Source organism: Cydia amplana, chromosome 27 (genome assembly GCF_948474715.1).
Source record: "Cydia amplana chromosome 27, ilCydAmpl1.1, whole genome shotgun sequence".
NCBI classification, from domain to species: Eukaryota; Metazoa; Arthropoda; class Insecta; order Lepidoptera; family Tortricidae; genus Cydia; species Cydia amplana.
In genome coordinates this window covers 5,506,801-5,533,844 of record NC_086095.1, presented here as the reverse complement: position 1 = coordinate 5,533,844, position 27,044 = coordinate 5,506,801, and the positions used below count along the sequence as shown (strand labels likewise).

General features: G+C 36.3%; 2 protein-coding genes across 2 annotated transcripts in view; one reads left to right on the top strand and one right to left on the bottom strand.

Moving 5' to 3' along the window:
* The window catches only part of LOC134660422 (proteoglycan 4-like), a 42,728-nt gene that overhangs the window by 8,113 nt on the left and 7,571 nt on the right, over nucleotides 1-27,044 (bottom strand). Inside the window, exons 2-4 of the mRNA XM_063516163.1 lie at nucleotides 1,346-1,417; nucleotides 826-918; nucleotides 466-528 (exon numbers count right to left, since the gene is read on the bottom strand). Of these exons, the coding sequence (XP_063372233.1) occupies nucleotides 466-528; nucleotides 826-918; nucleotides 1,346-1,364 (175 nt within the window). The 5' untranslated portion in view covers nucleotides 1,365-1,417. The remainder of the gene's footprint in view (nucleotides 1-465; nucleotides 529-825; nucleotides 919-1,345; nucleotides 1,418-27,044) is intronic.
* The window catches only part of LOC134660521 (putative fatty acyl-CoA reductase CG5065), a 54,920-nt gene continuing 34,745 nt past the window's right edge, over nucleotides 6,870-27,044 (top strand). The window contains exon 1 of the mRNA XM_063516295.1: nucleotides 6,870-7,154. The gene's annotated coding sequence lies outside the window, so the exon portion shown is untranslated. The remainder of the gene's footprint in view (nucleotides 7,155-27,044) is intronic.

Sequence of the window (27,044 nt, the reverse complement as noted above, 5' to 3'; positions counted from 1 at the left end):
CCCTTAAGTGAACAGTGTGTTCCGCCTTAAAAACAATTAACCCTTTCACCGCCAGACGTCAACTGACTCGCGGCTACAACCCAATATCAACCTTCGTGCATTCCGATAAGGTTCACACGATAGGTGTGGCGTCCAAAGGTACGGTAAAGGTAATATAGGTACAATACAACCTCAGAATAAATGTACGTGGAAACGCAAATAATAAGTACATGAAGACAGAGGTAAACAACACACAACAACAACAACAATCAACAACAGACAACAACAACAATATTCTTAAGCAGGGATCGGATACCGGTATTTTGTGTATGCGTATTTCGTTTCTAATTGGGAAATCTAATAATACGAAGTCGTTACCTAAAAACACAACTGAGCCCTACATTTCGAATAAAAGAATTCGAAAAATATTCGAAGTTTTTGCAAAAAACCGGTTCCGATCCCTGTTCTTAAGTATATAAAAGTTACCTCGGTCACCTCTGTCGAATGTACTTCTGGGTGTCATCTTGTCCATTCTACGCTGCGGTTGTGCTGGAATACACGCAACACGCAAATTACTTAACCGTTTCGGTGCGGATGGCACGACAGGCGTGTCATCAATGTTTAACCAAAATTTAAAATTCAAAAAACCCCCCGACTATAAGATTATAAGAGCTGATGATCTTCAAACGGCTGAACAGATTTTCATGAAATATGGCTAAGAATACTCGGGATAAAATTATCTAACTATGACACAAAAAAAACTAAAAGTTCGAGAAAAAAGTTCGAGAAAAACGCTAGTAGACGGAATAGTCCCATGACGGAATTAGCCACATTGACCGTACTAACCTTTTTTTCTGAAGTAACACAGAGCTATGGTCTGCCCTATCATAATGATCAAAAGCACGATGATACCCACTCCTCCGATGATGTACCATAAGTCTGAAAAATAATAAAGTACCTAGTGAAAAACTAATAAAACGGATTATATCGCGTAAGTATATTGAATTTATACTAACTACATTCCGACGATTCGAACCCTTTACAGCGTTCGTGGTCAACGGGTGACTGAACGCTGTAAAGGGTTCGAAACGTCGGGATGTATAGTATAAATTCAATATACGCGATATAATCTTTTTATTAATATATTTATAATAATAGTTTTATTTCATGAGTAAGTACCTACCTAGTGTTAAAAAATAATAAAATATGTTATCGGAGCGATAAAAACATCTCAAATGTTGAATAATACACGTGCGTATCTAGGTAATTCACAACTCGTGTCGATTTAAAACACTCCTTTCGGTTGCGAATTTCCTACTTTCCGCACTTGTATCGTAAATATATTAAAAATCTGTATTAAACCTACTAGGATTATTGATATCCATGACCGATTTGTTCTCTGAGGCGACTGGAGGTGTCGTTGTAGACACATCTGAATCTGAAAAGATAAAATAAATCAATTTATCAACTGACATAAGGGCTATGGGACATATTTTTGAGTATGATGTGTGCAATGTGTGCGCTCATATTTTGTATGTGTGCACAAAATATGATTGCACACTGCACACATCATACTCAAAATGTATGCCATACGAGTAAATAAATAAATACTCATATTTTTACACCTGACTGTATGTTATTAAAATATAGGTACATATATAAACAGGGTGTTTCCTGTAACAGGGGCAATTAATTAAACTATAGGCCAGTGGTTCCTAAGCTTTTCAGTTCGGTTACCCCTCTGACTAACTAGGGAACCTGATTTTACCCCTCCTCCCAATGGTGATAAAAAAATAAAACGTGTACGTTTGTTGTATTGTTATATTAGGTTAGCTTATTACCCCCGTAAAATACCAGTATTACCCCCACGGGGGTAACTACCCCCAGGTTAGGAACCACTGCTATAGGCTGTACTCCTCAAACTGACCAACATTTGTTCAGCAACTTTTGAAAATAACTCGTGTTTTGATTTTTATTACATTGCACTTTAAAGTTTATTCTAAGACGTATTGCATATTTTGTTATGTTTAAAGCGTGACAAGCAACGTCAAATACACTGATGTCAGCGTACATTGAAGGCAATATTTATTTTGTATGAAAAAGAGGAAGTTCATAATTTTTAAAAGTTGCTGAACAAATGTTTGTCAGTTTGAGGAGTACAGCCTTTAGTTTAATTTATTGCTCCAGTTACAGGAAGCACCCTGTATATTAAATAATATTTTCTTTCACCTGTTAATTAATAATCGATAATTGCACAACTTTAATTACATTTTTTTAACCGACTTCCAAATCTAAAAGGAGGAGGTTATCAATTCGGTTGTATGTTTTTTTTAGTTAATATCCACAATCCACAAATCTGTTAACTTGTAATCTCACTTAGCGCCAGCACTATCCCACTAACCCAGGGTTAAACGGTTAAACCGTTAACCCAGTGTCAATTTGTACTGGTAACCATGGTAACACCAGGTTTAACCGGTTAACCCTGGATTAGTGAATGGTGCAAGTGGCCCTAAGTGTAAGCAATAATAAGGAAAATTTTAATCATATTTTATACCTACCTACGTTATAATTATAATATAAACCCTTTACCGGACTTTGCTACCTGACTCATTCAGATATCTATTCAAATTACCTACTGTCTCGACAATAAACCAGGGTTTTGTACTGTTTTTCAAGTATAGGTTACCGTAAAATTATCCTACTTTGCTCTATTTTTTTAGGGTACCGTAACTCAAAAGGCTGGTGTGAAGCCGCGGTCCTGGGTTCGAATCCTAGTAAGGGCATTTATTTGTGCGATGAGCACAGATATTTGTTCCTGAGTCTTGGTTGTTTTCTATGTATTTATGTATTTGTATATTATATTATATATCGTTGTCTGAGTACCCAGAACACAAGCCTTCTTGAGCTTACTGTGGGACTTAGTCAATCTGTGTAAGAATATCCTATAATATTTATATATATTTAATATTTAAAAAGAAAAAAACGGAACCCCTATAGGATCACTCGTGCGTCTGTCTGTTTGGCCGACCATTCCCCTCCCCCCCCCCCCCCCTTTATCTCCGAAACTACTAGGTCAAAAATTTTGAAAAAAATACACAAAATATTTCTTTACCTATAGGAAAACCTATTAGAAATGTGCAGTCAAGCGTGAACCCTTGGAACGCGAGTCCGACTCGCATTTGGCCGGTTTTTTAATGATATTAGAAGACAAACGAGCAGACTAATCACCTGATGGTAAGCGACTACCGGAGCTCATGGACACCTGTGTCACCAGAGGAGTTGTAAGTGTGTTGCCGGACTTTGAGATGGAAGTACACTCTTTTCTTGTAGGTATGGAGTTCGTATTCAGTATTTAGTAATTTATTGCTATTTCATAGGCCCAAAAATACCATTGCGACATTGCGTTTCATTCCTTATTAAAGAAAATATAAACATTTTTAGGGTTCCGTACCTAAAGGGTAAAAAACGGGACCCTATTACTAAGACTTCGCTGTCCGTCCGTCCGTCCGTCCGTCCGTCCGTCCGTCCGTCCGTCCGTCCGTCTGTCACCAGGCTGTATCTCATGAACCGCGATAGCTAGACAGTTGAAATTTTCACAAATGATGTATCTCTGTTGCCGCTATAACAACAAATACTAAAAATAAAATAAAATAAATATTTAAGGGGGGCTCCCATACAACAAACACGATTTTCTTGCTCTATTTTTTGTTGATGGTGTGGAACCCTCCGTGCGCGAGTCCGGCTCGCACTTGGCCGGTTTTTAAGCTAGGTATTCATTATATACCTAAGTACCTGTACGAATGGCTTTTCATTTATTTATAACAATAACAGAGATTAAATATCAAAATAAATCAAAAATCTAATCTTAAATTGGCCTGAATGGCTGTGAACATAGCTTTTTCCTGGTATTTAACATAAAATTCATTACACGTAATAGACCTTAACTGAAACATTACCGTTTCGATTAGACGCCATCTCTGTCCATTGGTAATTCCTCTGACAATATTCATGTCATTTAATTAAAACAATTATTAGCACAATACACAACCTTTGGTCTTCACTACTAGGTCTTCACAACATCTTTGTATCTATAAGTAATGATGTTCCCTATGTGGTATTTAGCTACATACCACAGGATAAAAACACGTAACAACAGTTTTCCTGGTGTCATTTGTACAAATCGATGTAAACAATGAAATTGGGTCATATAAAATAAAATAAAAATTAAATTATTAAAAGAAAAAAGATAAAATTACATAACTAGCTCAGTGTTCCCACACTAGACTAGGCCTGTGTCGTGGTGACTGCTCTACAGAATTACAACAAACATAAACTTTTGGGGTATCCTCTAAAACTAAAGTCTCTTACTTTGTATGAGATGAAAAACTATTCGAAATGAGGCATTACCGCGTAAGGCCCAATGTCCATTACAATGAACACCGTTTCAATCTTAGAACCTAGAAAATGCTCAGTAATCCGCCGCCTATCCCTGCCACTTCTGTCCGCCATTGCTCTACGCGACAACATTTCCATCTTCACCACCTAGTTGGCAGTCGCTGAAAAGCGCTGGTGGCCTAGCGGTAAGAGCGTGCGACTTGCAATCCGGAGGTCGCGGGTTCGAACCTAGGCTCGTACCAATGAGTTTTTCGGAACCTATGTACGAAATATCGTAATTAGTTTTATAAATATTGTAATTAGTATTTATTTATTTAAACTTTATTGCACAAAAGAAAAACTTATCGTACAAAAGGTGGACTTAATGCCAAAAGCATTCTCTACCAGTCAACCTTAAGGCAGTATTAGTATATATTATTTGTAAATAGTATAGGTAGTAAATGTTTTGTGACTTGTAAATAGTGTAGCCTAGTATTAGTTAGTTTTTAGTTTTCAATAATCACGAAAGAGCGGTGCCTCCAAACACAGGCATATATTGCTTACCGAGAGACACCAGCCCTCAAATTATATAGAAAGGTTTTGTATGAAATAAAGAATTTTGTAATTTTTGTAATAGTACGGGGACTAAAGGACTTATTCTTCTCATAATACCTAATGTATAACTTTGCAACTAAATTAGTTTATTCACGTAACTAATTCTGATTGATGTATGTACATGTACATCCCTACCTATAATGTAACTTTTAAGAAGAAGAAGAAGAAGAAGAAATACATTTATTTAGCATCAGGTACAAGTAACACACAATACAAGTAACACAAACAACTTAGATGCTAAACAGGATCCCCACTCAGCATAATGCCACGGCAAGCCATGACGCTGATTTTCAGTGGGTACCTGACTTAAAACTAATCTACATCTAAACTAAGACTAAACGAGTGGCAACACACAATTCAGACACAGATTACAAAATACATTTTGGTTGTTGTTATTGAAATAAAAAAAATATTATTATTATATGTATATTATTATTTATGTATAACTAGGTATTCCATATCATACTCTAAAAAAACTTAAAAAAAGTACTTTTTGACAAACATTTGAAACAATCCTACAAAATATATACTTAAAGAAGATGCCACTGGGAAAAAGAAAGTTTAGATTACCGTAAAATGGGGTGAGTAGGGTCAAAACTGAAATTCAAACCTCGATAACTTTTATTTTTATTACATATGAAAACTGAATGGTGTATATAATAAGTGTTCCGGACGTTTGTATTTTAGTTTTTTTTTTGATAGTTCCATTTCATAACTTTGACGATAAAGAGGAAAACCCACCTCACCCCGTAGTGCCTCGTATTTGGGGTGAGAGGAGTTTTCATACAAAGGTGATTTTGGAAGATTGTTGGATCGTTTTTTTTATTATGCGTATTACTATAGCTCCATTTTAAATTGGAATTCATTATTTTTGTAGCAGTAGCCTTAAAATCCCTTCTCACCCCCCTCTCAAACCTTCTCTCCCCATTCATAACCCACCTCTCCCCGCGAAACCTACTCACCCCGTTTTACGGTAACAAGAAAAACGTCTATTAACAACATCACAGGGTTTAAAAAAAAATAATATTAATAAAATTTTGTTACATTGTCTCTACTTAAAAAACCGTTTCTGAAATTCATTAAAATCTATCAATAGGTACGGTATTGACAATAGAATCTGTGCGGAAAGAGAAGAGTCGTAGAATGTATTTGATTCCTTACATTTCACGACTCTTCTCTTTCCGCACAGACGCACAGACTCTACCAAATAATTTTTGCCCAAGTTCTTTGCCCTGGCAACATTCCCGCCCGCCTTCAAGACTGGGCGGCAATGCAACCGTAACGTTAAATCTAAAGCGCCGTCTCCATATCGCGCGGCAAACCAACGAACATTGGCTCGCGCGGCAGCCGCGCGCAATGGATACCGGGCTGCCGCGCGAGCCAACTCGATGCGCCCGGTATCCAATGCGCGCGGCTGCCGCGCGAGCCGATGTTCGATGGTTTGCCGCGCGATATGGAGACGGGGCTTAACATTTAAATGAAAAAAAAAAGTTTTCATAGAATTACAAAAACAAATATATAAATCAAAGATATTTTAATTCCATATCAGTTTGTTTTTAGGGTTAGGGTAAAAACGGGAACCTATTACTAAGACTCCTCTGTCCGTCTATCTGTCTGTCACCAGGCTGTATCTCATGAACCGTGATAACTATAGACAGTTGAAATTTACACAGATGATGTATTTCTGTTGCCGCTATAACCGACTCGCACTTGTCCGGTATTTAATACAAACCCGTCAATATTTAATTATAATTTTCCAGTTTTTCTCCCGTAGCAATATAAATATCACGAAATAAACAGTTTGGGCGGCGCATACCTACTTACCAGTATTTAATTTTGTAAAATACAAATTTTATACAAAACAAATAAATTCTCATACAGTTTTTTTTAATACATACATCAATACGCTTTCCCAATTTTTCCCCTAGCAATATATCACGTGATCCTTACTTTGGTCCGCGCCTGCGCGAACCCAGTACGGGCCCGGACAAGATGGCTACCGCGAGCGTTTCACCCAATTGATCATCTCGCCCGTCTCCCGACAATAATTAGTACAAAACCCAAATCCACAACACGCTAAGTTATTTTTACATGTGCACAGTTCATTTCGCTGTTCGAAATAGCTACGCTACTTTCTAACCTATGAAAGTATAAGATGGTTTAACAGTGCCCGCTGGATTATTTCGGTGAGTCTAGTTTCTAGGTGCAGCCGGTTAGTGGCAGTATGACCTAATGGTTAATCATGTTAATAGTTCGTATGTCATTATTTTATAGGCTTAATCATATAGGCGGAGATAGGCGGTGTTCTTTAAGTTAAAAAGCTTGAAAATCTAGAAACTAGTATGAACAATATTAAAAATAACAAATGAACATCGTTTTCGAACGTCTGAATTAGAAATTAAACAAAATACTGTGTTAATGATATAACGTTCTGAAAATCATGTAATAGGCAAGTTTTCCCTGATTTTTTGGTAATGTGTACCGTCTCGCTCGCTCGTATGAGTGTGTCTCGCTTTAGGGACTTTCCTGAATGGGCGGCAGACATGCGCATTAGAGGCCAGACCCTCTTAAATATTTTATCATCCCTTTTGCAAGAATAGCGGCGTTTAACACCTCATATCAACGTTATTCCTTTTTCATATTAGAAAATATTTTTTCTACGGCCAGGGAATATATTTTTTTTCTTACTTTTTTTGAAGAAAGAGTGAGTTTTTGACTCTAGACGATTGATTGAACACGTTCAGTTGAATTATGTCAGACATTCAAGAACTCGGTACTTATCTATAGAGCTTTTGCTCTGATCGGGAGAAAAAAATCTTTAGAGCAAAAAAATATAGTCAAAACATGAATTACAACAAAAAAAAAATGTTTATTCTAGTAGCTAACATTTTGATTTGTATTAGTGTTTAACAGGATATTTTTATTATATTTGAAATAATTTTTATTTTCTTTTGGTTTGATAAAACGAAAATAAACGTAGAGTTCGTGTAGGTACATAGATACCTACATAGTTCACGATGAGCATTATTAGCATGTACCCGGGGTTAACCGGTTAAACCTGGAGTTGCCATGGTTACCAGTACAATTTGCCACTGGGTTAACGGTTTAACCGCGTAATCCCGAACTAGTGGGATGGTGCAACGGCCTTAGGATGTTTACACTATTTATTTTCGAATTATCAAATTTCTAGTAAAAACATTAGTTTTATATTTAACTAGCGACCCGCCCCGGCTTCGCACGGGTTAACAAATGATACATAAACCTTCCTCTTGAATCCCTCTATCTATTAAAAAAACGCACGAAAGTCCGTTGCGTAATTTTAAAGATCTAAGCATACATACAGACAGACAGAGGGAAGCGACTTTGTTTTATACTATGTAGTGATGTTTAAACGTGTGTTTTTCTCATTAACTTAACTAGTTATACTTACCTAAATTACCTACTCTCGCGTATGCCAAAAAACATTGGCAACTGGAACTATGTATAATTTATTTCTGGAGCAATTCTTATATAAGTGTTTAAACCACTGTTGTTTGACATAATATCCATACGGAAAAAACCATTATTTGCAGAAAATACATTTTGGGTTTCTATGAAAATGGGGGTTGGCGAAGTATTTTACAGAGGTTTTACCTGTTAAACCTAAAAAACAGTTGAATAATTTTACGGTTTAGTTAGACTCACTTGTTTTAAGTCACTCGCGCGACATGTTTCGGAGAGCCTAGGTCTCCTTTCTCAAGCACTAACAGTGCGAGCAGCGTTCACGACGGCCGTGTATCGCGTACCTGAGGCTCTCCGAAACATGTCGCGCGAGTGACTTAAAACAAGTGAGTCTAAACCGTAAAATTATTCAATGTTAGTATGTCTTACAACAGTTTAAATTCGATAAAAAACAGTTCTTGTTTTTTTTTTCGAAGTTTATGACCACGACTCCTTTAGTCTAATCCTATTAAAAAAATAGAAATGTGGGTAACCTATGCCTGTGCTATCTATTTTTTTTTACAGTTGGCAACCCTGTTGCCGAAATTTTCTAACCGAAAGGTGATGGTCGTTTTTGTCATGTGACAAAGTGATAATAACAGTGTGTATGGGCCAAAAAACCCTATTTAACCGCCATTCCTCTAAAATTGATCTTGTAGTTATTTTGAACTCTGTCATAATAATTTTTAAATGTAATTTGTCAATCTGTTACTTCTCCTGACTGTGACTTCGTCTGGTTGGGATTATGATGATGATGACTGATAATCCTTCCTCGGACCTCAAACTATCTCCATACCAAATATAATCTAAATCGGTTCAGCGGCTTAAGCGTGAAGAGATAACAGACTAACAGTTATAATCGCATTTTTAATATTAGTAGGGATAGCATGGGGCCTACTATACAAAGAGTATTATAATTCATAGCAGGATATCCTCAATCAGGCCGATTAAAGCATAGACAGGCCTAATTTAATTTCTAATGTCAAAGGAGTGTCACACTTGTCTGACGCCCACCGTACAAAACTGTATTGTGTTACCGTAAAATGGGGTGAGTAGACGCAAAACTGACATTCAAACCTCGATAACATTTTATTTTTACATATGCAAACTGAATGGTGTATATAATAAGTGTTCCGGACGTTTGTATTTTAGTTTTGATTTTATTTTGGGTAGTTCCATTTCATAATTTTGACCATAAACAGGAAATCCCACCTCACCCCGTAGTCCCTCGTTATTGGGGTGAGATGGTATTTCATACAAAGGTGATTTTGGAAGATTGTTGGATTGATTTTTTTTATTATGAGTATTACTATAGCTCCATTTTAAATTGGAATACATTATTTTTGTAGCGGTAGCCTTAAAAATCCATCTCACCCCCCTTCCATCTCTTCTCTCCCCTTTCATAACCCAACTCTCCCCGCGAACCCTACTCACCCCATTTTACGGTACATCGAGAGGGTAAAACAGCGTCAATGCTCTTAGAGCGAGTTTGAGTAAAACGCACGTAGTCATTGTGCTAGCTTTCGTCCATGCTCTAGTTTTCGTGCACTTGACAGATTCGCAAATAATATATTTCATTTAAAATGTTCTACTTCCGAAATATCATTTTTATGTAGATAGATATATTGCTTTGACATTTTTAAGGATTGCAATACGTACAAATTTGTGCAGCAATGTAGGTTTATATTCGAATTTCCTCAAGTGGACGAAGATAACGAACTTACCCCATTAATTTTTCATACAGTTTTTTTAGTCACCTGCAATAATTTACGGGGTGAATATATATAGGTAATACTGAGCAACTTTTACTATGGAAATAACTCCGAAATAGCGAAAAAAACTCCCATACAAAATATCAACATCAGCCAGCCATGTATTTTTTTTCGCGATTTCGGGAATGGTCCCAAATGATAATGAACCACCTCAAGTGACCATTTTGAGGTCGGATAACGCCGGTAAGCGTAGGTCACTGACCCCAAATTGTCGATGGGACCCCAAAATAGCGAGTGACCCCGATTCTAGCTCAATCATGAGGTCTTCGGAATATGTGACCTAAATTATTACTTTAACCTGAGGCATTTTAAAATAAGAAACAGTTAAAGTCTATTTTTTTATTCGGTAGACTAAAATGACATTTCATAGTATGAAATGACACATGATGTTCATACTATGAAATGTCATTTTAGTCTACGGAATAAAAAAATAGACTTTATATAACAGTAGTTTATGTGACTGTGACTGCTAGGTACCTACATAATGAAAGGCATTAAAATACGAGTGTGGGTTTAAAAAACGAACGAAGTGAGTTCCTCTCCAGAGAGGAAAATGGGAACTACGTTTGTATGGAGAAACGGCCGTCCCCTTTCCTCTCTAGGACTCAGAACATGACTTAGTTCGTCAAAGGACTGTCTCATTTCAAACATTGCATCGAAGACGCTACTCAGAGCAGTGGTGGTAGTATTAGAACTCAGGACCCCGTGGTGTGGAATATATACTTTGTCAAAGGACTGTCTCATTTCAAACAGATATAATCATACATACATCTTTGTCTTACACTAGTACTAGCACCCAAAAGAAAAGGATGATTTGAGGAGGATTTGATTTGTATAATAATCCAATATTATTATGGAATAATAACATCAATAAATTGCTCTGATAATTAGCTTAAGATAATATTTATGTTAACGATTCATAAGTGCTTGTTGCTAGGCCTACATGAATAAAGTATATTTTGAGTTTGAGTTTGAGAGTTTGATGAGTATAGTTTTTTTTGTTCTTATTTACTGACAAATTTGGTTTGACCAACTATACCAGTAAACATAGGATGAAGAGATATTCACGAATGCGGCCAACTTTCTAAGTAAACGGATATACATATTATGTTTATCTTATGTCACGTTAAATACTTCGAACATAGCAAATTAATTTTTTTTACTCGATCACATAGATATTGCTTGAAATTGGGTGTCAAAATATGTTGGTTATTTAAAATTGGTACAAATTGGTAAATTGTTATTTAATCTGATTACGACAGAAGCCACGCCATTCTATTTGTAAACTCGTGGAATCATTTTTACATAAATTAATATTTCTCTGAAATGAGCTATATTCACATCTTACTTTAGTCCATCGGAAAGAGTCGAGGCATAGGTATTGGTTCCCATATATTTCACTACTCTTCACTTTCCACACGGACTACCTACTAAAAATACACCCACATGTGCACTCGCCATCAGATATATCGGAGCAGCCAAGGCACTCGCAAATATCTGAACACGTCTCTATTGTTAAGGCGTTAGAGTGCGCGTTCAGATATTTTTGAGCACCTCGACCGCTCCGATATATCTGATGGTGATGGCCCTAATCTGAACTTTCTAAGTTTCTCATGCAAGTTTACTGAAGTTTTCGTAATTTTTGATAATTTTTTTGCAATATTAATAACAAAACTTCAGTGAGACACAGACGTACGACTATTAAATATATTAAAAACGCAGCGGCCCGCAGTCTGCACCGCGGTCAGTCACCGACCGTTAACCAAGCTCCTGATGACACTCCTCGGTACGGAGTGAAACATGTCAAGCGTTTTCGACTTAAAATAAGTGAGTGACCCGTTTTTAATATATTTAAATGTTTTGTAACTAGCACTAATTGAAGGACGAAGTGATGGGCGGAGGCTATTCTTTTTTTCCAAAATCCACTTTAAAGGAAGGAAAATTACTAAAAATATAGACTAGATTTTCCCGCGACTTCGTCTGCGTGGAATTAGTTCCAGCAGTTAGAGTAAGTATGGCGCCTGGATAAAACTAATGACAATAATTTGGAGTATAATATGCTTACACCAATTAACAGGCGTTTCAGTAATCTTCTCATTTCCACCCCCCTTTTCACCCTCTTTATGTTGGTTGGATGGATGACTTCCGACATAAAAATTATCCTATGTCCTTCCCTGGGACTCAAACTATCTCTATGCCAAATTTAAATTAAATCCGTTCAGCGGTTTAAGAATGAAGAGGTAACAGACAGACAGAAACACTTTCGCATTTATCATAGTCTAATATAATAAAACATGGTCTTCTCTTCCCAGAGCCTACACACACTTCCACAAGCCTACGTCACAAAAACATTGCCACTTTGTATAGCGCTATCGCATATTATCATATAGCGCTGTCGCATGATGACGTAGGCTTGTGTCAGCCTCGTGGTCGGAAGAGAGTACCAGGCGGAGTATATAATTATACCAGGGATGTTGCGGATGCCTTTTTGACATCCGCGGATGCGGATGCGGATGCGGATTTTTAAAGGCCGTCAAGATAGGTACATAAAAAACGTCAAATATTACATTTTAGTAATTTTTATTTCAAAAAACCGGCCAAGTGCGAGTCGGACTCGCGTTCCAAGGGTTCCGTACATTAAGTCCCACTCACGCTTGACTGCTCATTTCTAATAGGTTTTTTTGGCTAATGACTAAATTACCTAGCAGTCTAGCACTTACTCCGATGCTAAGACGTTCCTGTACCGACCTGTTCCACATCCGCATCCGCATTAAACTCCGCATTGATTTTATGCGGATGCGGATGCAGATGCGGATGTTGAAAATAATGCGGAAGTTCCGCGATTGCGGATGCGGATGCGGATATTCGCAACATCCCTGTATTATACCATGCCATTTATAATATTAGTATGGATAAGAATCCCACGCAGGCGAAGCCGCGGGCACCAATAGTATGCACAATTCGTCATCTGACCGAGTTAAGATACGGTTTACTTTCTGAGCGTTTCTCTTCATCCACTATCTCAGTGTACCGTGTACCGTCTCGGCGTGCGTACGCGCATCCGACTAGATATTTTGGTACGTGTACCGATAACGAGTGTACCCGTTTTGGATTGGGTGTGTATGTGATAGTGTTGTGAAAAAGAAAATTGTTTTTGGAGGAAACGAATTTTGTGATTAGGCTAAGGATTTTTTTAAAAATTTAGTTAAGAATTTTTGGGTTAGATTTATTTGTATTTGATAAATAATAAATCAGCCAGGGGTTTATTATTATTTTTGAGTATACATTTTTTTGAAACGGGTTTTTGAAATATATTTATTTACCTACACTTTCGATCATATTCAACATTTAGGATTTTGAATAAGTCTTAATATAATTTTCACAATAGAAATAAAATATAAGGCGAAGTTGATGATCATGACAAAGATAGGATATTTTAGTTTTTGTTTTTTTACTTTTAAACTATTTTTACGCTGCTCTTTTTTATTGTGAATTGAATGGATATCTATTTATTGGTAGGTACTTAAATAAAATTATTATTTTACTACTTTACTTGGGCGAAGTTGGGCATCAACGGCGAAATTAGGGTTCCCTACGTTAAATAGTTTTGCCAACCCTGATTTTCAATGAATTCCAACATTGATAATTGTTTGGTGTTATTACAGTCTTCCCGTCACCGAGATTACGTAATTTACAGTCTGGGGGCCGATTTTTGAATTTCTATCGCTCGATTTCGTCACTCGAAAGATGGGGGAAAACGGCGAAATGCTGATTTTTGAAATACGAGCGATAGAAATTTGGAATCTAGTGGTATTGACCACTCGATTTCAATTCTATTAGTAGAATTTAAATGCGTAGTAGTGGAGATATTATTGAATGAAATACACGAAATCGAGTGGTAGAAATTCAAAAATCGGCCCCCTGTACGTAAAAGCTATGATATATAATATCACGCGTAAATGTTCTGTTTACATAAAACAATGCGCGAAAACGAAACTCGAGAAAGTTTAAGTCAATATATTTGTGAAAGTTAGCAACGATTCTGCGAAACACATACTTTATAAGTTTTAAACCATTCAGCGGCTATAATTTGGTAAATGTGTTTATAAAACAAAAACAAAACTAGTATAATAAAAAAACATTTCGTAATGTTTTCATCTACAGTTCGTTTTTTTTAGCATTAGAAAGAAGGTAAGCGATCTTGAGATGTCTTTTAATTGCTATAGTTTTTAGGCTATAAACTAGTAATTAGTCAAAAAATTGTAATTGGCCACTCTCAACAATAAGACTTCTTTTGGCTTGTTTATTTCTAATTTGTTAGGAGTGGCCAATTACTATGTAGTGGCCAATTACTATTGTGGAATTATTCAGGTCATATTTTATCTCTTTAATAGCATAGGGTGACTGACATATAGTGTTTCTTTTCTAAGATCACATATTGACAGTTACAAATTGACCCTTATACATACAGTGTGGAAACATAAGTCGGGCCCTGGAGGGAAACTACCTTAAATCCTTAAGCTGGCTCATTTTACTTAAAGGAGACATTCCTTTATTTTTAAAAAGAAACAAAACTGCATTCAAAGATTTTCTAAAACTCACTTGCCTCGCCCGGGACTCGAACCGACTAAAAATTCCAAAAAATAATTTTATTTTATTCTACTAGTCGATACAGTTAATGTTCATGATAACATTTCTCCAAGAAACATTAGGTCTTAAACTCGTCTGTCGTACAAAAAATCCATAAAATGTAATATTTAGTACTCAAGATTTTTTTAGACAAGCCAAATTGAAGAAAAAAAGGAAAATACTTTGAATGCAGTTTTGTTTCTTTTTAAAAACAAAGGAATGTCTCCATTAAGTAAAATGAGCCAGCTTAAGGATTTAAGTTAGTTTCCCTCCAGGGCCCGACTTATCTTTCCACACTGTATATGACTTTAAGGCTATCAGTTAAACGTTAGATCTTAGCATCATATCTATAAGGGTGAATTCATAACTGTCAAATATGTGATCTTAGAAAAGAAACACTGTATGTCAGTCACGCTCGCTATGCGATTAAAGAGCTATTTAAAATGTGACCTTTAAATTCAGAGAGGATATCAGGCTATTCAGGCTCCATTAGTAAATATTAGTAAATTTCCTCACGATCTACGGAAAAACGACCGGTAAATTACATTTATATCAAACGATAACCTATCAAAGAATGGCTATGAGCCGGGGTCTGAACCTACGACCTCTGGTTAGGCACAATAATAGCCCTTGTTTATTAGAACTACATAGAAATTTTAGAAATAGATGTCTTGACGACCCAGAACCACAGAATAACTAATAGTACTACCCAGAACAGATACGCCTGGCGAAGAATGACGAGGAGAGCCGACCCCAATGGTATGGGAAAAAGCTAGGCGAAGACGAGAAAAATATAGAAATTTTATAAATAGTAGAAATTTTTAATTTGCATGCAACCAATAAGCGATTTCTTCTTAATCTTTGAGGAAAAAGTAAATAATAAATAAATTAACCTGGAACGCCTAAAGTCCTCAATAAGGCGTGTGCTGTGGGTACTAGACGACTATTTAAATACCAACATTATAGTTATCTTTATAGGTATACCTTCATAAGAATCATCCATAACCCAGGAACAAATAGTTGTTATAAACACACAAATTAGTGGAATTACCGGGATTCGATTCCGGGACCTCCTGTGCGTCGCAGGTAGGGTCACTACCGACTAATGGGTTATGATACCGTGAGTTGCGATTCGTAGTCACGTTTTTGACACACTTTCGGATTTCCGGTCCCAAACGTGCACGTGTCTGTGGTTCCAATTACGAAAGAAAGTGTTGTCTTCGGTGTTACGTATAGGTCGTGTTTTAAGAAGAGGTTAATAGACGAATGATGAATAAATAACTGTATTCGGGTAAAAATGTATGGCGAAATTTAAAATGCCGCTAACATATTATATAATATCACCAAAAAGAATAGATAGTATCGTAAAATGGGGTGAGTAGGGTCAAAACTGAAATTCAAACCTCGATAATATTTTATTTTTACATATGAAAACTGAATGGTGTATTGTATAATAAGTGTTCCGGACGTTTGTATTTTAGTTTTTATTTTATTTTGGGTAGTTCCATTTCATAACTTTGACGATAAAGAGGAAAACCCACCTCACTCCGTAGTGCCTCGTATTTGGGGTGAGAGGGGTTTTCATACAAAGGTGATTTTGGAAGATTGTTGGATCGATTTTTTTTTATTATGCGTATTACTATAGCTCCATTTTAAATTGGAATACATTATTTTTGTAGCAGTAGCCTTAAAATCCTTTCTCACCCCCCTCTCAAACCTCCTCTCCCCATTCATAACCCACCTCTCCCCGCGAAACCTACTCACCCCGTTTTACGGTATAGAGGGGTTTATAGTTCCGATGCAACAAAATTATTTTTACGTCAAAAACGGTGCCTTCGAATTATTGCAAACATAGGTATTATGACAAACTGCAAGGAGCACTTCATTCAACATAATATCTTAACTCTGCCGTCGTTGTACGTTTTAGAAGTAAGCACTTTTGATAAAAACAACATTTCCCTTTTCCCACAGTACTCTCGTCCATCTAACTTACGACCTAATACAAGATTAGCCCGCCCTAACTCAAACATGAAAATGATCCACTCTGGTCCATTTGCCATGTCAGTCAATATCACTACATAGTATAAAACAAAGTCGCTTCCCGCTGTCTGTCTGTCTGTATGCTTAGATCTTTAAAACTACGCAACAGATTTTGATGCGGTTTTTTTAATAGATAGATTCAAGAGGAAGGTTTATGTATATTTTTTTAATCCGTGCGAAGCCGGGGCAGATCGCTAGTTTATAATAAAATTCCAAAGACATACAGAAACAAACATAAATAGATTTAAAGTGCAATTAAAGCGATATCTAATTAGCAAAGCATAATTATTATTGTATCCAAGATTTTTTAAGTGAGATCTAGATGTTTAGTTTAGTTTAAGTTAGTCTGTTGCAGGGTTCATGTTGAAACTGTACTTAGCCCTAAGATCCTCTGTACACATGAAATGCAATAAAATATATGAAGTATGAGTCATAGTAAGTTTTGTAGTCACAGTCACATATTTGAGAATATCTTTTTAGTTCCCGACGCATAAAGAGGGGTGTTATATGTTTGACGCCAATGTATGTCTGTCAGTCTGTTACATCGTAGCTCTCCAACGGTGGACCAATTTCGATGCGGTTTATTTACGCGAGAGCGAGTTTCGTTGCGGATGTTCTTAGCTATGTTTCATAGAATAAGAAATCGATCAAGCAGTTTGAAGAGTATCAGCTCTTTTCCAAAATGAGGTACAGCCTTTTTCATTGGTGTATAGTTTGTAGCTTTCTAATAGAGCCCGACGGCTAATCCTATTGTCTATTGTGAAGTAAAACCGCTCGTGCCACGTGCCACAACCACCTGCATAAAAAATCGTTCGTTCACTTTACCCAGGTAATTGAATTACAACTCCTATGGAAATTGCAATAAGATTCAAAATGAACTAATAGATAAATATTTTGTTACGATGTGTGTGGTCAGTACTTCGGTTACTGAGTGCCGCCGAGTCGAACGCTACAGAACCAGTCTAAAATGTGTCATCGAGATGCGTAACAAAGGCGCGTTATCGGAGAGCGAGTGTAGGTACACTGGTTTTTTGAGCGTTGGACTAGCCCGCGCTCAGGTGCCAAATAGAATAATTAAGACCCTTTTTTGCAGGTAAGTAGCACGTGCGGTTTTACTGAACAATAGACACTAGGATAAGCCTTCGGGCTCTACTAGAAAGCTACAAACTATAAAATGTATTCTTTTTCCATTTAGCGTAGGGGGTTTTTAATTTTTTTATTTAATAGTTATTAAAATAAGCACGTAAAGGGTCCCACTGATTACCAGTCCGCCGGACGATATCGGCCTGTCAGTTGTTCGGAACTGTCAACTTTTTGTTCTAACTGACAGGCCGATACCGTCCGGCGGACTGTAATCAGTGGGCCCCTTAACATGCGTAACTACGATTGCAGTAAGGAACGATTGCAGTAAGGAATGATTGTAGTAAGGAACGATTGCAGTAAGGAACGATTGCAGTAAGGAATGATAGTAGTAAGGAACGATTGCAGTAAGGAACGATTGCAGTAAGGAATGATTGTAGTAAGGAACGATTGCAGTAAGGAACGATTGTAGTAAGGACCGTGTGAGTCTCGGACTCTGGAACTTCCTCGCGTTGTCCCGGCATTTTTGCCACGGCTCATGGGAGCCTGGGGTCCGCTTGGCAGCTAATCCAAGGCATTGACGTAGTCACTAGTTTTTATGAAAGCGACTGCCATCTGACCTTCCAACCCAGAGGGTAAACTAGGCCTTATTGGGATTAGTCCGATTTCCTCACGTTCTCCTTCACCGAAAAGCGTCTGGTAAATATCAAATGGAACCATATTTTAAAATAATTCGGTATCTATCACCGTGGGCGATGAAAGTGTGATTAATGTCGTTATTCATTCAAAACGTCAGTGATACTGTGTTCAAGGCTATGGATTTGATAACTTATCAGTTATAGGCAAAGATATCCCACCAAAAACATTTTCATGTAAAATGTTGCCAAGACGAAACCATAAGGTTCGCACTGACAAAAAGTTATCAGATATCTTGTAGAGCCAAGCTTCTAACTCTACAGGCCCTACCTTCACAGACTCTACACCTTAGTCAAAATATGTAGCTTGACCGCTTCGTCACATGGGCGTAAGGTGAAATATGTATTCACTATTAATATTTTTTTATTATAAAATAGTTCTTGTAATAATGAAACGGCCAAGCCACATATTTTGACTAAGGTGTAGAGTCTGTGAAGGTAGGGCCTGTAGAGTTAGAAGCTTGGCTCTACAAGATATCTGATAACTTTTTGTCAGTGCGAGCCTTATGGTTTCGTCTTGGCAACATTTTACATGAAAATGTTTTTGGTGGGATTTCACATCTTTTTGTAAGTTGCTTATGACAATCTTCTGATTTAAAGGGTTGCGGGTGATTTACTATTAAAAATCCTGAAATACGTACCTGGGGGGCATCTTTTATATACAATCTGCTTTTTTACTGATTCCCCCATACAAACTTCAACCCCCTTTTTCCCCTAACACCTTTTTCCACCCCTTTCACCCTTACAGGGTGATTTTGGGGTTGAAACTATATTTATATCCTTCCCCATAACAATAACTATCTACATACCAAATTTCAACTAAATCGGTTCCGCGGTTATCGATTTCCCATACAAAATTCCACCCCCCTTTTCACCCCCTTAGGGGCTAATAATTTCCAGTTTTTGAATTTTTTTGTTGTTTGTGGACTAATACTATCTCACATACCAAATTTCAGCTTCCTAGGACTTCAGGAAGTACCCTAGAGGTTTTGATGATCAACAGTGAGTGAATGAGTCAGTGACGAATCGGGGTTTTTTAGACATTAATAAAATCCAAAGTATAAGAGCTATGCAATTGAAATTTTTTATGCTTAATAAGTCCACTATTGACATCATATCCCGAGAGTTTTGTTTATCTGGTATAATCCAAACCCAAGTTAAGAGGGTTCAAAAAAACGACGAGGCGCTTCGAGAAAAGGTAGGTAGTGCCCTTGCGCTTCGCTTTGCTCGTCTTGGCGGGGGCACTACCGTGCCCACAGATTAAATTTAAGTCATGATGCATTATTTTTCTACGAATTGGATAATATTTTATTAGCACTTATCTGTGACTTCACTTAAGGATTGACTCACCCTAGAACATAGATGGTAGTATTTCTATAGATGTGGCCTACCGCGTGCCCCCGTAAGGGATAGACATAGCTGACGTCACAAACCCGGGGATACCATATAGGTAAAAATTACCCCAATATTATCAAATATTGGGGTAATTTTAATCACGTTCGCGAGTAGTTCGCCTACGTAAGACGCAGCGATAAATAAAATATCAATGGGCCAATTTTCTTTTTTTTTTTATTTATGTAGAAAACAAACAGCCTTTTACAAATAAGTCTTACAAAAATTACTAAAAATAGGCCTAAAGTTTCATACGTTACTAAGTTGACTATTACAATGAAAAGTAAATAGGTTACTTAATTATAAATTACCAGTAGGTATAGTTGTGAGTACAACACGCAAATAAAGTAAGAAAACAATGCAAAATATTTACTTGAAACAATTTTTCAATTACTAGTAAACAAAATATGCCGAACTTTGTTCTTGAAAACGGACAAACTATGAACAAAAATGTCTATATCATTAAGCGATTCATTATACATATTAGCATACTGTGTGCCACAGGAAGAAATAGAAAAGGTAGGTTTTCGTAATATGCTTTGAGCATATCCGGCAGTTTTGCGTCGGTGCCCAGTTTCTCCTTCCGGTTGCTAAAATCCATTTAGCACGCGTGCCTGCATCTTGTGGAAATCTGGAGGTAATAAACGAAATATTCATTTTGTAATCTGTCACTCTTATTGCAAAATTAAGAATTAGTGCCTGCAGCATATCATAGAATTAGATTCTCTGAGTCGTGGCAAAACCCCCTATAACGTTAATATAATTTACATTCTAATTTAAACACAGTTCAATTTTATTGTTCGTATATGTCCAGTTCTACAGCAAAATTATTTATAAAAATGTTATTAAAATACAAAATACCCGAATTTTGGGGTAATTTTATGCATCACGGGCTGGTATCCCTCGAATAATAGCAATGCGACTAAATTGAATACACGTTATTAAAAGGGTGACGGCTTACTGTCAATATGCGTACGTAATTTGGTCGGTTAATTTATCAGGAAATATTTATAGGTTAATTTTTTTACCCGAGTTATTATTTACTGTAAATGCTTTTTCTACTCAGATTTTAATTGATATAGATTGTAGGATGCTGTTACTAAGCATGATAATGTGACCGAAGTATAAAATACTGTATTTACCTGTGAAATGTTACGTTGTCCTGTTTTTGCCGGCAGTCACTTGTACAGCGCAAAACTGAGCAATTCACCATATTTGTTGAATTTTTAAGTACTACTACATGCACACGAAACACTGATTTCAATATTTTTCCTGATAATCTTTGCACTGTTCATATGTTTCACACCAATTTGACGTTTACGCATTGTTTGTATCCCACCATAAACTACGGTGGGGAATAAAAAAATATGAGACTGTGACAAAGACAAACAATAATAGCGCTTTCTCTGCTACTCCTAGTGAAAGATACATAAGACTATCCCGTTCTGTCAGTTATCCCCACCACTCATGCCATGCCCTCGCCCTAGAACCTAGAACTACCAACTTTTTTTTACTCAGGTTATTAGGTAGGTCTTAACAATAAGGTTTCAATAGGGAATATTACGCGAAACTCTGCGTAGGGGGCGCCACTCCCACAATAAGTCACAATCTAAGGGTCTACCGCAAACGAGAGAGTCGAAATTTTGTTATTTAACCTCTGTGTATCACTCTTGCATATTCGAGCGATAAAGAGGCAGATAGCCGAGTTTCGATTTCGCGTTTCCCGGTAGGCCCTTTGTAAACAAACCGCCTTGATGTATCAATGTCATATTTGATTGTCTGTGAAAACTTGTCAAAAAACAGTTTAAGGTACAGTATGTATAAGTTATTCTATGGTTTACTAATGGCACTAGTGCTGCACTCTGGCGGCAAAACATTACAGTAATACTCCCTATTGGCTTGTTTCTTTATGATTTGTAAGGAAAAGCCAATTAATATTAGATTAGATTTCTCTTCTTTCTACCGTACAACTGTTTTTAAATACGTTTAAAATTGTATTATTTAATATAATAAATGCGTTATCACTCTATTACTATGTAGTGGTTAATAAGTACCTAACTATAGCAGGCACCACATACATACCAACATATATTTCATATGTCTGCCAAAACATGCCTTTAAATCTTTAGAAAGAAAGAGTTGGAAGTATGAGTAACGAAAGAGAAAGCACATCGCATCATCCTCGTATGACCATATATAAATCTTATTACAATGTTATAAGGTCTACTTTCGCTCAGTTAAGACTTATTAGTACGTAGCCAGCATAAATAAGTGGGTACCGGTTTCTTTACCATAAGCACAGAATAAATAATAGTACTAAGTACAGAAGACTCACTCTCTAACAAAACGCGTCTGTTACGATCAGCACAGATATGGCCGCTAGGTGGCGACAGCGCCACGTGCGGCTTATGGCTATAGCCACCAAAATTGGTGTGGAACGGATGTACTTTTAGCTAACTGTTGCAAAGCGACGAAATCGCGGAGTGAGCCACGCCTGATATAGGTATAGTTTGTCAAAGGACTGTCTCATTTCAAACATAGAGAGAATTACACTATCTTTGTCTAACACTAGTACTAGCACCCAAAAGAAAAGGATGAGTTTAGTTTTTTTTTGTTCTTATTTACTGACAAATTTGTTTGACCAACTATACGAGTAATAATACATTACTATACAAGTGTGAAAAATAGGAAATTTGCAACGACAGGCGATAAATCCCTTCCCTCCCTTCGGTCGTGCTTTAAATCGACACGAGTTTCGAATTAAATACCTATTCGCACATATATCGTACAACGTTTTACGGTAGATATGGCCCCTTAAATTTTCGACATAGTTACGTAATGTGTTACTTACAGCACTAGTGCGGTGAAGTAGCACCATATGAACTGTAAAACAACTTTTAATTGCATACCTGGTTAAGTTAACTAAAAATATCTATATATGTCACCGTAAAATTGTAAACACTCGTCAGATTATAATCTCGCTAGTTATTAAATCATTAACTGACGGTAGGGAGATTATAAACTAACCTAACCTACGTTAGATTATAAACTAACGGGTTCACAATCTTACGGTGTCATATACACATATTTATAAGTTACAAGTAAAAAATGGGAGCAATCTCGGCGTCGGATGCGTAGGGTGGCCAGAAGACACGCTTTTATATACTTATGATACATTATAGCCTATAATTTATAGGTGATTTAACACATTCATTGCCACCCAGCCAAACAAGACATCCGCGTCAGGCCACAAAAATTTCTTCATATAAAGCTGCTACCACGATCCCGACTATCGGGTCGTCCGGCCTGGGAACGAAATCATAAAATACCTGATAGTCGGATTTTCGGCACTGAATGTGTTAATATGTGAGTATCTTATTATGTCATTATCTATATAACACCAGATAGAGTTATATGTAAATTGTGATAAAAATCGCATCAATTTAATCTAGGTTAGTAGGTGTAGATAGTAGGTGTAGACAGTAGGTGTAGTAGGTGTACTTCATGAAAATATGAGTAATTTTTGAACAACTCGACTAGGTAATGATTAACTGGTAGGTAAATGTCATATCAGGTGATACATTATATTCCCATTACGTTTGTAATTGGTACATCCTGTGTGTTATATTTACACTGTTTTCCTCATTTCGTGTATATTAATACTATTGAGGTGAAACAACTTTAAACACATTACACACTCAGACAAGATAACATTTTTTATTGATACTTGCCCTAAAAAGACAGATTTGTACAAAATACATCAGTTTTTGCCGTCTTTAAATTTTAATGGTGTGGTGAAAAAGGTTGTATTTCGCACGGTAGCAACATTTTTTAACCGTCGTGCCATGAAGCCCTCGCAACGCTCAAAATTCCACTTGTCGAACCACAATATTAGCACAAGCGGTAAAACAAATAACTAATTAAATGTAATTCCGTTAATTACATTGCATGATTGTTGTAAAACAATTTAATTAATTACTCTTAACTAAAATGGTAAAATCTCAACAAAGTGCAGTATTATGCAATATTTACAGAAAATATGACTAAAGTTGTTAATATTTGATCAGATGACTTCAAAATCGCTAAACCTAAAGCTTCTTTAATTTTAGAATACATACGATAATGGACTATTTTAATTTCAACTTTAACGTGAATGTCTTTAAGTTCTTATTCCAGTGTCATGTTGAGCAGAGTTACGATATTTGGAAAGTAACGGACATGTAGTTTCTGTTCAAACAATATGTACCGTTAGAAATTCGTCTCGAAAGTCACAGTGTAAGAAGAACAGTGCGTACACTCTATCTGGCCCCTGTTTCTCCACGGTGACAATAGGGTATTATACTATATTTAAAATAAATTATTTTACACCATGTGCTTTATCACCAGATAATTATTAGAAAAACAGAGATAGGAGTTATTTTTAAACACTAGTTCTATTTAATAAATCGGATAGAAATATAAAAATATGTGAGTTGACCGTGACGTCACAATGTAATGTTTCATATAAATTCCATATTAGCAAATCGTTTTGACAGTTCTAAAAAAGTAACTGATTTGACTAGTAGGAAAATACCCTATTGTCACTTGACAACGACAATTCGCCGTTCATAGCTGGCCAATTAAGTAAATAAACATTGACGTTAGATAATTTCCACCTTGTCGACTCAGAAATTTACAGCAAACTGTCAGTGTCAGGTATCAATATGTCATCGCGGTAAAATATGCGCCTGCAATTGGTCCGAGACCAGCATAACAAGTAAATCATTCCGAAAATCAGCCATATTTTTTTTTATAATAAATTGATCGGCGATTGGCTTTAGTCACACCTGATGGAAAGTGAAGACAGAGCCTGAGATGAAGCTCACCGGTTCAGTAATAGCCTATTCTTTTAATTAGCCTAATTTTATCACATCAGAGCAGGGACCCAATACCGGTATATTTCTCATACAAATAAACCGGTATTCAATTTCGGTATCACGGTTGTTTTTGTATATTTATCCACTTAATTTAGCTAATGTGATCAATCATTATGCTTACCTAAATACTATTCTATAATATCAAACAAATATTGTGAAAGGTATGAGATATTTTAATTTTTAGTTATACCGGTAACGGTCAGTGCATCAGAGTTCATTTTTGGAATTACCGACATTCAGAGGTGTCTGAGTGTCTTGCCCGGCGGTGGATTTTCCCACTATTCATTTAATTTAAAACTGTACAGTATTGCAGACGTAGGTATTTGCTTGATAAACAAGCAACAACGGTTGCACTCCGGGAGTGCCGATAGAAGTGAAAACTCACCTCACTATGTTACCGATGCCCGGTAACACGATACATACGTTTAGCGGAGGTATTCTATTTATTTATTATATATTATTATCATTCTCAAATAAGATCACACTTTTTCATTGACATGTTTATTTACATACTGCCATGACAACGTCAAATTATTTGAACATAGGTAAAGAGTCTTGAAAAGGAGTCCGAAACATAAATGTCAAATAACATTGAGTTTTTCTTTATTGATTTAAATGCCATTTACATTATGAGTGGCCACCTTACGGTCACGTGATCGCCTTACGCTGTCTCGAGTTTATCATTTTTTCCCCACCTCAAAAAGTGCCCAGTGCTGCTAAAGAAGTTTTCACTTCAAAAACTCTAATGCACTTAGTTTACTGTCATTATTGTACTGTGCCTTGTACCGGTCAGGTCACTTTCACCCATTTCGTCGCTTTCCATACAAATGGGCCAAGGTTGGATGTACAAAATACATACATACGTGTAATGTGTATGAACTCATATGTGTATTTTCTCTTTTACTTGTCGGGTGTCGTTAAATCCGAGAAAATTAATCTATAATCAGAGATGTGACTTATTTGAAATACTTGTATTTAAAATGCAAATACAAAATGCAAAATACCTATTTTGTATTTTGTATTTAAATACCTTTTGAAGAAAACTATTTTGTATTTTATTTGAAATAGTTTTTGTGACCTATTTTCTATTTTCAAAATACAAAATACTTTATAGTAGGTAATGTAGGTAAGAGTTACAATCTCTTCTGATGTTACAATCCTGGCAACTCTCTCATTCTTTTAACATGGAACTGTTGAATCTGTTTAGTAACGTCGCACATGACCACAAGCGTAGCGAGTGGTTAAAAAAAGTGGAAAGTGTTGCGAGGGTTTCAAGGTACAAGAGGAGAACAAACTTTTCTGCCCTGATGAAACACCAACGAGACGTTTTCATCACACTAACGAGAGGCATTATACTAGCTGTAAAACATTACAAATCTAAATTAATGCTTTTAAAAATTGTCCGTTATAAACCATCATCCATCCATCCTTCCGGTTAATATGAGCAAACAACTAGAAATTTGCACTTTAGATAGAGGATGATTGACACACTGTTTTCAAAGAATAAAGAGTCTTTTCAATTCGGATATTCTGAGTAATACTTTTTAATTCAGACTAGGTATTCACTATTCAGAGTACCTTTTATCGCAAAGTATTTGTATTTTTAAAAAGTATTTTGAAAATACCTATTTCGTATTTTGTATTTTAAATACAAATTCAAAAACTATTTTGTATTTTGCATTTGAAATAGTATACCAAGGAAGTATTTGTATTTTGTATTTAAATACTTTTTATAAAGTATTTTTCACATCTCTGTCTATAATAGAGCAAGTAGCTATTTACAGTTTTGCACCTTACTCCTTTGTAATAAGGCGGAAAAAGTAAACATATTGACGTGGACTGTACCTATGAAAACTTCCACTGATTCTATTTTCTTTTTAAACAGATTTAGCAACTTGAAACTAGATTTAGTTGCTAAAAACTGTTATCTAACAAACTGATTTAAACTTTCACGATTTTTACACATTATTAAATTGTACAACGGGACCTAATCGTTTCGAGGACGGCGTTGTCCCCGTGGTCTCGGAGAAGACTGTCTAAAGTTGACATCAACGTCTTCTAACCGCGCGAGT